Genomic DNA, 13,676 nt, shown 5'->3' with positions numbered 1-13,676 from the left:
TCGACCGCCACATTAACCAAGGACAAGTTGACAGTCAAACTAGAGCAGATGGGGTTGGATATTAGATTAGTGCACTGGATTGGAGATTGGTTATCTGATAGGTATCAACAAGTTGTGTATGGGGGTGCAATATCCAGGAAAAGGAAAGTCACTAGTGGGGTGCCTCAGGGATCTGTTTTAGGGCCATTACTATTTAACTTGTATATTAATGATATTGGCGAAGATTTGGATGGAGATATTCAGTTGTTTGCAGATGATGCAAAGTTGGGACGAACCATAAACAGTAGTGAAGATGTTGTGGCCTTGCAAGAAGACTTGAATAAATTGAGTGATTGGGCAAGCCAATGGGGATGTGAGTTCAATGTTGCAAAATGTAAGGTTTTAAAATTTGGAAATCAAAGATGGGTTGCAGAATTTATGCTTGGTGAGAATATATTGTTGGAAGTAGAGGAAATAAGAGATCTGGGAGTGATAGTGGATAAGGATCTAAAATTTAGGCGACACATCGCCAAAATTGTGAAGACAACACAAAGACTTCTGGGAATGATGAGGAGGACACTGACGTGTAGAAGTAGGGAGATTCTTGTTCCATTGTATAAGGCTTTGATTAGGCCACACATGGACTATTGTGCCCAGATTTGGTCACCTGGTTTTCAGAAGGATGAAGAGATGTTGGAAAGTGTCCAAAGGCGACTGACTAAGGTAGTTTCTGACCTCTGGAATGTCGAGTATGAGGAAAGATTGAAAAGATGTAATTTGCAGAGTCTAGTGGAGAGAAGGAAGAGGGGAGATATGATAGAGACCTACAAGTTGGTAAGGGGTTGTTATAGGATCAATGGTGGAGAAGTTCTACAGAGAATAGTGGGAGATCAGGGGAGAACCAGAGGTCATCCCTGGAAACTGTATAAAGAGGGTGTGAGTAGGGGAGTGAGAGGCAGGTTTTTTTCGTGCAGAGTTGTAAATCATTGGAATGCCTTGCCTGAGAGTGTGGTGTCTGCAAGGAGTTTGAATGTGTTTAAGACCCAGTATGATGAGATGTGTGTGAGATAAAAGGACTTCCTAGATGAGTCTTTGACTTCTTGAGGTCTTGTTTAATAATAATAATAATAATAATAATAATAATAAATTGAGTGATTGGGCAAGCAAATGGGGATGTGATTTCAATGTTGCAAAATGTAAGGTTTCTAAATTTGGAAAACAAAGATGGGATGCAGAATTTATGCTTGGTGAGAATATATTGTTGAAGGTAGAGGAAATAAGAGATCTGGGGGTGATAGTGGATAAGGATCTAAAATTTAGCGGACACATCACCAAAATTGTGAAGACAACACAAAGACTTCTGGGAATGATGAGGAGGACACTGACATGTAGAACTAGGGAGATTCTTGTTCCATTGTATAAGGCTTTGATTAGGCCACACATGGACTATTGTGCCCAGATTTGGTCACCTGGTTTTCAGAAGGATGAAGAGATGGTGGAAAGGGTCCAAAGGTGACTGACTAAGGTAGTTTCTGACCTCTGGAATGTTGAGTATGAGGAAAGATTGAAAAGGTGCAATTTGCAGAGTCTGGTGGAGAGAAGGAAGAGGGGAGATATGATAGAGACCTACAAGTTGGTAAGGGGTTGTTATAAGATCAATGGTGGAGAAGTTCTACAGAGAATAGTGGGAGATCAGGGGAGAACCAGAGGTCATCCCCGGAAACTGTATAAAGAGGGTGTGAGTAGGGAGTGAGAGGAAGGTTTTTTTTCTGCAGAGTTGTGAATGATTGGAATGCCTTGCCTGAGAGTGTGGTGTCTGCAAGGAGTTTGAGTGTGTTTAAGACACGGTATTATGAGATGTGTGTGCGTGTGTGATAAAAGGACCTCCCAGATGAGTCTTTGACTCCATGAGGTCTTGGGAAATAATAATAATAATAATAAAAAAACTGATGCTCTGAATTATAGACTAGTCTCTATGTCTGGAGTTGTGTTCAGGTTGGAGAGATTTTTGAGAGCTAGGATCCGGAGTTGGTTGATAACAGTAGAATTATCTGTTAGGGATAGCAATGGTTTGTTAAAGGGAAGTTAAGTTTTAGCAACCTGGTTATGTATTACAACAAGGTAACAAATGCACTGGACAGGAGTATCAGTGGCATATTTAGATTCTGCAAAGTCCTTTGATAGATTACTGCACAACTAGTTGGTAACAAAATTGGAATGGATGAGATTGGATGATAAATTAGCAAGTGAACACAAAATTTTTAGCTGTCAGATAAGTAGTAGCAAGTTGCTTGTGGGGAGGGGGGAGGGAGGTGGAGAGAAGTATCCTGCAATCAAATGGTCATTAGCTGTGTATACAAGAGTCCATTACTGTTTAATTTTTATGTTAATGATATTGAGGCAAGTCTAACTGGAGATATGCAACTTAAAAGAGGTCTAACTGAAGGTATGCAGTTGTCTGCAGATGGTGCACAGTTAGGAGTAGAGCAGATTTTGGATCATAAAAAAAAATCTCAACAGACTGTGTTAGTTGGTAAGTGAGTGGAGCTAACAGTTCACTGCAAAAAAAGTGTTATTACCAGTTCATTGTTGCAAAGTGTTATTATTATTGGACTTGCATCGAGTCGAAAACATTTATTACAGGATATCTAGACCTCACCAAACATCATTGAATTATGTCTTAAACCCATTCATTCATAGTTTCTGCATTCACCACACACACTCTCAGGCAATGTATTTCACTCATTATCTGCTCTTCATGTAAAGAACCTGCTCTTCCTTCCCTTGCTCACACCTTCTTTATACAGCTTCCAAGGATAGCCTCTTGTTCAACCCTTGTCTCCCTTTACTCTATGAAAAATCTCCAATAAATCTGGTAAAAACTTGTTGCCAACCTAAATGTCTCGATAATATCCTCGATCTTTCTTCTATTCACAAGGCTCTGCTTGCATTCCCTCAATCCGTTTTCATATCCTAGAGACCTGACATTGACAGTGAATTTTCTCTGGTTCCTATCTAAGATATTCTCATTCCCTTGATAACCAGATGACGAGATTTACAGACAGTATTCCACATATGGCCTTCATCAAGCCATATGTGGAACACCCTGTTGTATGCTGCTAGTAACTTTCCTTTTTTGGGACACACATCTTCATACACAATTTTCTGATACCTATCCCACAACGAAATGCCTCTCCAGCTCACTATCTAGTATCTATTCCCATCCATTCCAGATTAGTTACCAACTTATTATGTGGCAATCTATAAAAGCCTTTGAAAACAACTTGTAGCCATAGCACAGAAAGTGTAGTTGAAAAGTAAGGAGACAGATGCTACTTGAGCACTGATCTAGGGATATCTAACAGCAGGAATGTCTGAGTGTATTTTAAAGGTAAAAAGGCTAAATAACATACAAGTAAAATAGATGAATGAAACGATTTAACATGAACAAGAAGGGGAAGGCACTTGGTGCTAACACAAGAGGAATACTGGTAATAATGTGTTATATGATGAGGCAGGCCAGGAAGGTGACTCATTTAGTAAAGACAGCAAAAGTGCAGCATTAGCAGAAATTAGCCATTCGGCCAAGAAAAATCCTAGTGAGTTCTTTCAATATGCAGCAAGTTGAAGAAAGAATGATTATTGAGGATTATGTTAGTGGATGAAAATAGTAGATTTGCAACTGTTGCAAAGGATATAGGTAAGGTGTTCAGAGAGCAGTTCAGCAGAGTATTCATCCTGATGAATGGGACATCATGAGGAGCTTGAATGTAGAGGGTATGGTGGTGGATGAGGGACTAATAGTGACATCCTCTGATGGGGCATTTTACTCCTTGGAGGTTGGGGAAAAAAACTAGAAAAGTAATCTTATGAAGCAAAATGCCACACTCTACCATCTTCTGTAAAATTACAGATTGTGGATTTTTTACTGTAGCTGATGGTGGCTGGTTTAGTGTTGTGTAGTGTAGAGTACCTCCTGCTATGAATCCTTACACTCCATATAGGTGCCATGTAATAACAATAATTACCATTTGTCATCTGTTTCTTATCAAAAACTTTCATTTCCAAGAATTTTGTATGTGAAATGAAAATCTTTTATATCTTTCATATTCAAAATTCTAAATGATATTGATTATCATTTTAGTTATTTTGGAAAGTTCTGCAACATTCAGTAAAAATTGATACTGTAACATTCGTTATACAGGAAATTATTGGTTTAATTTTTTTTAATCCGATTAATTAAAATATAGATTTCATAAACATTTATAAAACTGTTAACATTTTTATGAACATGTAAAATAAAAAATACAAAAAAATAAATAAAATAAGAAGTCATATGAGCCCAACTACACTACTGATGTACTATAATAATAATGATAATTATTATTATCATTATTATTATTCAGGCCTCCATGGAGTCAAGAGACTCATTGTGGGAGGACCTACCTAGGAAACACAAAGTCTATCATACCACTCCTAGAAGTCATTGACTGTTCTTGCTCTCACCACTCTATCAGGCAATGCATTCCATGATTCAATGACCTTCAACGCAAAGAAAACACTTCTCACCCTCATGCTCACAGCTTCGTTTCGTAACTTCCAGGTATGGCCCCTTGTCATTGCTCCTTCCCGCTGTTCCACCAAGTGAAAGAACTCCCCAGCGTCAACTCTGTAACTGCCTCTCAACAGTTCAAAAGTCTCGATCATATGTTAGGTGATTATAATAGTCTTAGACGTCAACTTCGGGAAGTTTCATGGAGGGAGGAATTGGAAGGCCAGGATATCATTAGTGCGTGGGAAATTGTGAAAGAATATTTGTTAGCAGCAATGGTAAGTTGTATACCACGAGTGAAGAAGAGGACACAATTTGGAGTAAAGTGGATGACAAACAATATTAAACAGGAATTGCATGCGAAAAAGAGGCTATGGAAGAGATATAAGGAGACAGGTGAAGAGAAGATGCATGAAGAATATAAGACACAAGCCAGAAGAGTGACTAGTGTGGTAAGGAAAGCGAAACTGGAATATGAGAGGAGATTGGCCCTAAGATCCAAAGAAAATCCTAGGGAATTTTTTAGCTATGTGGCCAGTAGAAGGAGAAATGACTGTGGAAGAATGATATTGTGGGATAAAAATGGGAATAGAGTGACTGATGCAGAGGACATAGTGGAATTGTTCAATGAACACTTTATTGAAGTATTTCATCCTAGAGGAGTCAGTTTTAATGCTAGAGGGATAAGGCTGGTTCGAGGTTTTAGAGGTACAGGAGGAGAGTGTGTTTCAGATACCGAGTACTCTGGATGTCAGTAAAGCTGTGGGACTGGATGGTATTTCACCATGAGTTTTGAGAGAATGTGCTAGGGAACTGACAGTGCCTTTTACCTGGCTTTTCAATGAAAGTCTGGCTTCGGCAAAGGTGCCCAGGGAATGGAAGGAAGGTAAGATAGTGCCATTGCATAAGGGTGGTAACAGACTGGCAGTGTCTAATTATAGGCCAGTTTGTGTGTCATCAGTAGTTGTTAAGATCTTGGAGAAAGTAGTGAGGGACCGTATACAGCATTGGGCAGATGAGGGTAATGAGAATCAACATGGATTTGTGAAAGACGTTCTTGTTTTAGCAATATGCTAGCCTTTTATAATAAAGTTACAAGAACATTAGATGAGGGAAAGGCATATACTGCAATTTTCTTAGACTTAGCGAAGGCATTTGACAGGGTGCCACATGATAAGCTGATATTTAAGTTGCAGCACATGGGTCTGGATGTCAGATTGGTCAACTGGATTTAGGATTGGCTGTCTGATAGGTATCAGAGAGTTGTGTATGGTGAAGCAGTTTCAAGGAAGCAGAGGGTTACAAGTGGGGTCCCACAGGGCTCAGTACTAGGACCTATATTGTTTAACCTTTATATCAATGACATTGCCAGTGGATTGCAATGGGATATTCAGTTGTTTGCGGATGATGCAAAGCTGGGAAGGATTATTAGTAATAGTGCAGATGTGGTAGCCCTGCAAGAGGATTTAAATTAGCTAGATAGATGGGCAAATGAATGGGTTGGTTTCAGTTTAATGCAGCAAAATGTAAGGTCTTGAGGTTTGGGAAACATCGATGGGATGCTGCATACTCTATGGGAGGAGTTATACTGGAGGAAGTAGGGGAGACAAGAGATCTGGGGTTGATGATTGATAGAAACCTGAAGTTTAGGGGACATATTGCAAAGGTGGTGAAGGTAACACAGAGGATTGCTGCAATTATGAGAAGGACACTGACCTGCAGAGATAAGAGAGTTATCATTCCATTGTATAAGTCTCTGATCAGACCACACTTGGACTATTGTTCTCAGATTTGGTCCCCAGGATTTGAAGGGGATAAATTAACTGTGGAAAGGATACAAAGACGGATGACAAAGATGGTTTCAGGACTGTACAAGCATAGTTATGAGGATCGGCTGAGGGAATGTGGACTGCAGAGTTTGGTGGATAGAAGAAGAAGGAGAGGTGATATGATTGAGACTTTTAAACTGTTGAGAGGTGGTTACAGGGTTGATACTGGGAAGTTCTTTTGCTTAGTTGAACAGCGTGAAGGAGTGATGACAAGAGGCCATCCCTGAAAGTTACGAAAGGAAACCGTGAGCAAGAGGGTAAGGCGTGGTTTCTTTGTGTGGAGGGTGGTTGAACCGTGGAATGCATTGCCTGATGGAGTGGTGGGAGCGAGAACGGTTAATGAGTGGTATGATAGGCTTTGTGTTTCTTAGGGGGACCTCCCCTCGATGAGTCTTGACAGACTTTATGTTCTTTGGAAGGACCTCCCATTATGAGTCTTTTGACTCCATGGAGACCTGAATAATAATAATAATATCACCTCTCCTTCTTCTCTTCACCAAACTCTGCAGTTCACATTCCTTCAGCCCGTCCTCATAACCAGCACTGTACAGTCCTGAAACCATCTTTGTTATCCATTTCTGTACCCTTCCCACAGTTAATTTATCCCCTTCAAATCCTGGGGACCAAATTTGAGAACAATAGTCTAAGTGTAGTCTGATCAGAGTCTTATACAACAGAATGATAACTCTTTTATCTCTGCAGGTCAGCGTCCTTCTCAGTAATCCTCGGTGTTACCTACACCACCTTTGCAATATGCTCGCTGAATTTCAGTTTTCTATCAGTCATCACCCCCAGATCTCTTGTCTCCCCTACTTCCTCCAGTACAGCTCCTCCAATTGAGTGTGCAGCCTCCTATCGATGGATCCCAAACTTCAAGACTTCACATTTTGCCGCATTAAACCGACATCCCCATTCATTTGCCCATCTATCCAGTTTATTCGAATCCTCTTGAAGGGCTTCCACATCTGCACTATTACTAATAACCCTGCCCTCTGTAATCCATTTACAGTGTCATTGATATAAAAGTTAAACATTACAGTCCCAGTATTGAGCCCTGTGGAACCCCACTTGTAACCTTCTGCCTCCTTGCATAAGGTTACAACCTTTTGTTGGTGAAAGATATACATAAAAAAAATAAAAAAATTGCTATCTAATAAGGTGTTATTTATCATTATTTTTAACAGAACCCTCATCCACAGAATTAATAGGGCTCATCATGCACAACACACTTTGTCAATGAATTCCATTTACTCACCACTCTGTGTTAAAAGGCTGCTGCTTTTCTCCATAACAATATTTTTTTTGAAAAATATATCTGTGTAATGATAATAATACGTCTGTTTTTATAAAACATCCTTGTCTATAAAATTATTTGTTTTTGTTTGATATAAATTCTTTTTTTTGTTTTATTTTATGTTTCTGGTAGGTGGTAAGATCATTCCTGTTATTTCCCACTATTGAACGGATGTCTACGAGTCCCAGTGGTCAGTCTCTCTGGTCCTTGCTGACATATCTACGCCTTCCTGCATTACTGGGCGTTTATGCTCTTAGCTACTTAGGACCACAGCTACAATGGCGAATTCTAGAATGGTATTTTAAGGATCGTTCAGTTCCAACATGTATTTTGAGTGCCAGCATGAACCTCTTCCAGCCAGATTGTGTCCGTTTGTGTATGTTTATGGCCAAAGATGAACTGGAAAATGTTACTACTCTCGATGTAGATAACATACGAGACAACCTTTCATTTCTTACTTTTTATTATGGTGCTGCAGATCAATGGTGCCCTGTTAGCTATTATGAAGATCTGTGCGAAGTCTTCCCTCAAGGTGACATCCGTTTATGTCATCATAAATTTGAGCATGCATTTGTTTTGGAAAATAGTAGAGAAGTAGGAGCATTAGTTGCAGGATGGATTCTTGAAGAAATTCTTGGCTCCTCAAGAGATGTTCATGCTAAATCTCTACTAGTATAGAGATTATCCACTTAATGCCCTAAATGTTTCAATACTTCAGATTTTTGCAGCTTTTTTAATTTTACTTCTCTGGTACTAAACGGAGCTCACTATCATTATTATTATATGTATGTGGGACCATTATCTTATCACATACACAGCTAAGTCAATCAAAGCCTATATGCAGTAGGTGTGTTTTTTGTGATCCTTGCAAAGATGTTTTTATAATGTTAATTAATGGCCATTTGTTACACATTTACATCAATAAACTCGACCCACACAAAATTAAAACATAAATAAATAAATACATTGTGTGTACTTTTATTGATAGATGAACTTGGTCCATGATCATTCTTGGATGCCACTAAAGTTATATCTGTATGTTTGGTTCATGTTAATACATACATGCAACAACTTAAAAATGGATTATATACTCTTGTTATATTGTTTATATTGTTTCTACAAATGGAGAAGGTTTAGATAGTAAATTGCACTCCGTCCACAACAACTAGGAGCTTTAATTATGTATGAAATATCCCAATGTAATTTGGCTAAGGAAATATGTGAAATGAAATTTAATTTTGAACGCTTTAAATTCATTCCGGTTTTAATAATTATATAATAAATTAACTATAACAGTTATAATAATGCAACAAGAATGGCCTTTATTATGAATGATAATATAAATTGTTATAGTATCCAGCCAGCCAGTTGGCAGCAAAACCAAATAACAGAAATGGAAGCAAATCATTTTATCAATGCAAATCAAGTCAGAGGTAGAGTTTGAACTGCATGTGTTTGTTGATGATAGCCAGTGATCATAATAAACAGTACCCACTGTGTATAATAATCTGTATTATACGTTTCCAAGTAATTCTGCATCACTATAGTTTTTCTTACTCTTAAACTCTTTTCTAAAATATTATATATTTTAAATCATAGTAATGGGCTATATTGAGACATGATTAGAGTTTAAAAGTGCACTACCAAAATACATTATACATGTGTAGAAGAGTGCAGAATTTTTTTGTGTAGTTGATTAGTGGATTTCCAATGTTTGAATATGTTAGATAAATTAATAATTGTAGTTCATAAGCAGGTTATTTGAAAGAGTAATTCTTATGAAATTCTCAGTTGTTTCTTTATAGATTTTTTTTTTTTTATGTGAAACATCATCTTTATTCATGTCTCCAATAATCATTTTACATAATACAAAGTACTGGAAACTCCTATAATGTGTAGAACATTGATGAAAAAAAGAAATTAACAATAATGCTGGTCAAATATTTTAGGTATGGCAAAATGTGTGCTGTTTTTTTTTTTTTTTTTATACATTGCTCTCTAAGAAATATTTGAAACATTTTTTTTTTTACCTAATGTGTGCCTTCTTAATTTACCAAGCATGCTTATGTGTAGATTAATAATTCTGGCCCTTTTAAATAACAAAACACTGCATCTGAACCAAATTTTATTTAAATTTATTTTTTTTCTTTTTATATATTAGTTACTTTATAACTGCCACTAAGCAACTAGTGCAGAAGTCAGAAAACTTGCCTTCCAGATGCATGCAGCCTTTTGCAATCCTCAATGCACTACATTCTTATATAAATCAACATTTTCACACATGAAATAAAAATGTGCCTACTATTGTAGATGACACTCACAACTGATGCTGAAGAACAATAATCCTGGAACAAAACATTAAGTTGCATGACACACTCATCAACCAGGAAATGTATTTTAAGGAGAAGTCTGATAGGCTTGTGTGAGAGATAAGTAGGCTTCCTTTATTGCTCTGTATAATAATAATAATTATTATTATTATTATTATTATGTGACACCTCCAGGGAGACCAAAGACTCATCAAGGGAGAGTGTGCCAACAGCATCGAATGATTGATCCCCTTCCAACTACTAACCGCAGGTTTAAACTTGCTTAATGTTTTATAATAACAATAATTATTATACAAAATCTCAAGGAGTCATCACACTTGTCATGAGCAGCCCACTTTACACAACACAAAGTCTATCATAAGTGATGCATTCAATGCTCCTAAACATTCTCCATGCAAAAATCTACTTCTCACTATTACTCACCACTCCCTTTCATAACTTGATGAGGACAAGGGGCCTGGGATGGTCCCTTGTCCTCATCCCTTCCCCTTGTTATACCATATGAAAAATCTCACTAGTGCTCATCAATACCTCTCATCAGTTTAAATGCCTCAATTAGATCACCTTTGTCTTCTATCCAATAAAACTCTATAGATAATATGCGCCCTCAGTTTATAATCATAACTATTGTTTCGCAAGCCTGATATCATTTTTGTTACCTGTCATCGTACTCTCTCTAAAGTTTCTTTATCCCCGTTCTAATCCTGCTCCCCTTCTAATCTTGATAAAGTTGCTTTATCCTCTTCTAATCCATGTAATTCATCATAACTGAACATAATCATAATAAGTTTTTAATTCACAACAAACAGATGCACAAAAAAAAATTGTATTTTTTTCCCTCTCAATTTTTTTTAAATTTTGCAGAATGTGAAAGAATGCAATATTTTTCTTTAAACATCTTTTTTTTAATGTGAACGCTATCCACAGTACTTATGTACTATATGTTTACAAAAGGTTGTAAGTTATAATGCATATATGATATATAATGCATTAGGCACTGTGGGTGGATGGACTAAGAATCAGGTAATCCAGAAACCTTCTAGAGACCAGACATGGAACTTTTTTCAAGTTGCTTCATGTCTCTAATAAATAGGATAGCTGTCTCACACTAGGCAATGAAATTCATATGTCACCTAACAAACATGACTGATTGGTTGGAAAACGGAAGCATTATCTGCTTGGCCATTGGGGCCAGCAATGTGCACTGCCATTATTCCTAGGTTCTGTAACATGGCATGCCGCTTTCCATCACCTAAGCCAGAGTTTGTACCCAAGACCATCCATGTTACCTCTCACTGTACTCTAGTTTCTCTTGCTTCAGCACTTCATTTGCTCACAGAATAAATACCAACCTTGCCAAATGCCTGCATCATTCTCTGTTCACATATAGCCTATTTATGGCATGTAACTTTCCATAATCATCAAATGCACTCCAGATACTCACTTGGTTCTGACATTGAAAAGATATGGAATGATGTGACAGTAGAAAAATGAAGGAAGAGATGTTTGGACCAACTGGGTATCTGGAGTGCATTTGATGATTATGGAAAGATGATTATGAATCAGCTTGCTCACTCACTTACTATCCTCTCCCTCTTCTGTAGCATAATCTCTAACATTGTTTTAAATCCTTTGCTACCTGATTCACACTTCCTCTTCTCGCTTTATTGCCATGGTCATTCCCCCATTAAGCACTGCTCTAATATTCTGTTCAAGAAACTCTTAATCACTGATTGTTCCCATCACAACTCTACTCATATCTTTTACATTGCCATGTTTACCTCTTTCTTATTCCTGTTCCAAACTGACTTAACTGTTACTTTCACTCATCTGCTTGCTCTCTCATTCTCCTATTTTTTTTTTCCATTCTAATCATCCCCTCATCTCTCCCCCCCCCCATTTTTCCATTCTGATTTCTCTCTCTCTTTCCAGTCTCTCAATTTCTTACTTCTACTACTCACTATCCTCACACCATCTAATCTCAAGTCTGAACTCAGTCCTGACTCCTTTCACACTATTCAGCAGCTGACTTGCACTTGATATTCATCAACATGATCAAAGACATCTGTCACAGTTACTGAATTCTCATCCTCTCTCATCATCATCTATTGTTAAATCCATATTTACATTTTTCATGTTCTCTTTTTTCCTTTCTTTCTCTCTTATTCTTTCTCACCTGTTCTATCTCTCTTTCTCTCTATTGGCACTCATTTGCATCTACATCTTAATAAAATTACTCGTTTCCAGCATATGTGTATTCTCACAAATCAGAAAAATTGACTGTAGAACTCGTATGATTTTTAGACAGTAACACCAGTAATGGTTTAAGAACATGAGATGGTGGCAGTTGTCTCTCATACTCTCACCTTGATGCCTTCACAATCATTGGTTGTCACAAACTCAACTCTCACTAATGACTAGAATAGCGATGGCTACCTACCAATTTTAAGAAGTTAGTTGAGGCGCTAAAAGTGCTACACCAGCGCCATATGAGAAGTGAAATTACATCCATTTGATTTTTGAATATACTTCTTTATGAATATTATTTCAAAACATGATTAATTATTATTATTATTTTATTATTATACAGATACCACCAGGGAATTCAAGGATTCATTGAGGTGATCCTCACTAACTCACACAGCACCTAAACACCTATCATATTTCTGCTGGAATACATTCTATGGCAAAGCCGCTTATTCTCTTTCCCTATTCCACTTACTTGCCTCACACACATACACAAATAAAAAGCCTAGACTGTATATATACCCCTGTTAACCTATTTGGCTTACAGAGATGATTCTTTGTTCTTTTGTTACCAAACACATATTAAAACTCTGCTATATTTATGCAACAAAATCCTCTTGCTACCCTGCATGTTTCTGTCATATCTACTCACTGTCATCTATTTATCGAACTTTGAAGCTCACATGCCCTTAATCTGACCTCATTTGTACATTCCATAAGCCAGACATTATCTTGGTTACTACCTTTGAACTTCTCTGCTGTCTCCTGATCCCTGCAGAATGAGCAGAGGATTTATTCCTGCAGAATGAGGAGAGTGTTTCCATGTATTTAAAATTTCTGCCGTAAATATATAATTACTGTTGATCATGGTAGCATGATGTAATATTTGTTCCCCATGAATGTGCTACCAGGATTATACTTTATTCGGAATATGTCCTATTTGACACGTAACACTATCACTACAAGTAATATACAAGAACAGATGGAATTTGTGAATGCATTTTGAAGCAAAGATGTTTTCTAATAAATAATTTTTATATCATTTTGTAATATTTATATACTCTTATATATTACCTATTGTTGAATCATAATTAGACCATATTTTTGAATCTATTCTCATTTTATGCTTACTAAGTTTTAAGATTTGCAAACTGTGTTGTGTGTGCCTTAATTTTTTTACGCAGTAAAGATCATGAAAAAATGTTCTGTATTTTCTGAATTCAAGAAGTGTTTTGTAAAATATTTAGAAAGAATAATGATGCAGAAATAAGCACATAGAATTTGATGATCTTCATAGAGTAAGGCAAGTTAGACAGTACCATTATAGAATATGGTGCATCTATGTGCAACTTTATAATCTGTGGATAAATAAAGCACCAAAGAGCAAAGAACAGTTTGAAGTCCTTTTTGATGCTAGTCTTGTTTTCTGCAGTCACAATGAATTG

General features: G+C 37.1%; 1 protein-coding gene across 2 annotated transcripts in view; it reads left to right on the top strand.

The window, feature by feature from the left end:
- The window catches only part of sturkopf (lipid droplet associated hydrolase sturkopf), a 112,791-nt gene extending 103,222 nt beyond the window's left edge, over window positions 1-9,569 (top strand). For both annotated transcript variants that reach the window (XM_090393394.1, XM_090393395.1), the window contains exon 5: window positions 7,787-9,569. In XM_090393394.1, the coding sequence (XP_090249520.1) occupies window positions 7,787-8,332 (546 nt within the window). In that variant the 3' untranslated portion in view covers window positions 8,333-9,569. The remainder of the gene's footprint in view (window positions 1-7,786) is intronic.
- Window positions 9,570-13,676: the final 4,107 nt, after the last annotated feature.

Source organism: Typopeltis vanoorti, chromosome 5 (assembly GCF_054136105.1).
Source record: "Typopeltis vanoorti isolate ZY-2024b chromosome 5, IOZ_Tvanoo_1.0, whole genome shotgun sequence".
Taxonomy (NCBI): Eukaryota; Metazoa; Arthropoda; class Arachnida; order Uropygi; family Thelyphonidae; genus Typopeltis; species Typopeltis vanoorti.
The sequence above is the reverse complement of the archived record's forward strand: the minus strand, read 5'-3'. Positions and strand labels throughout refer to the sequence as shown.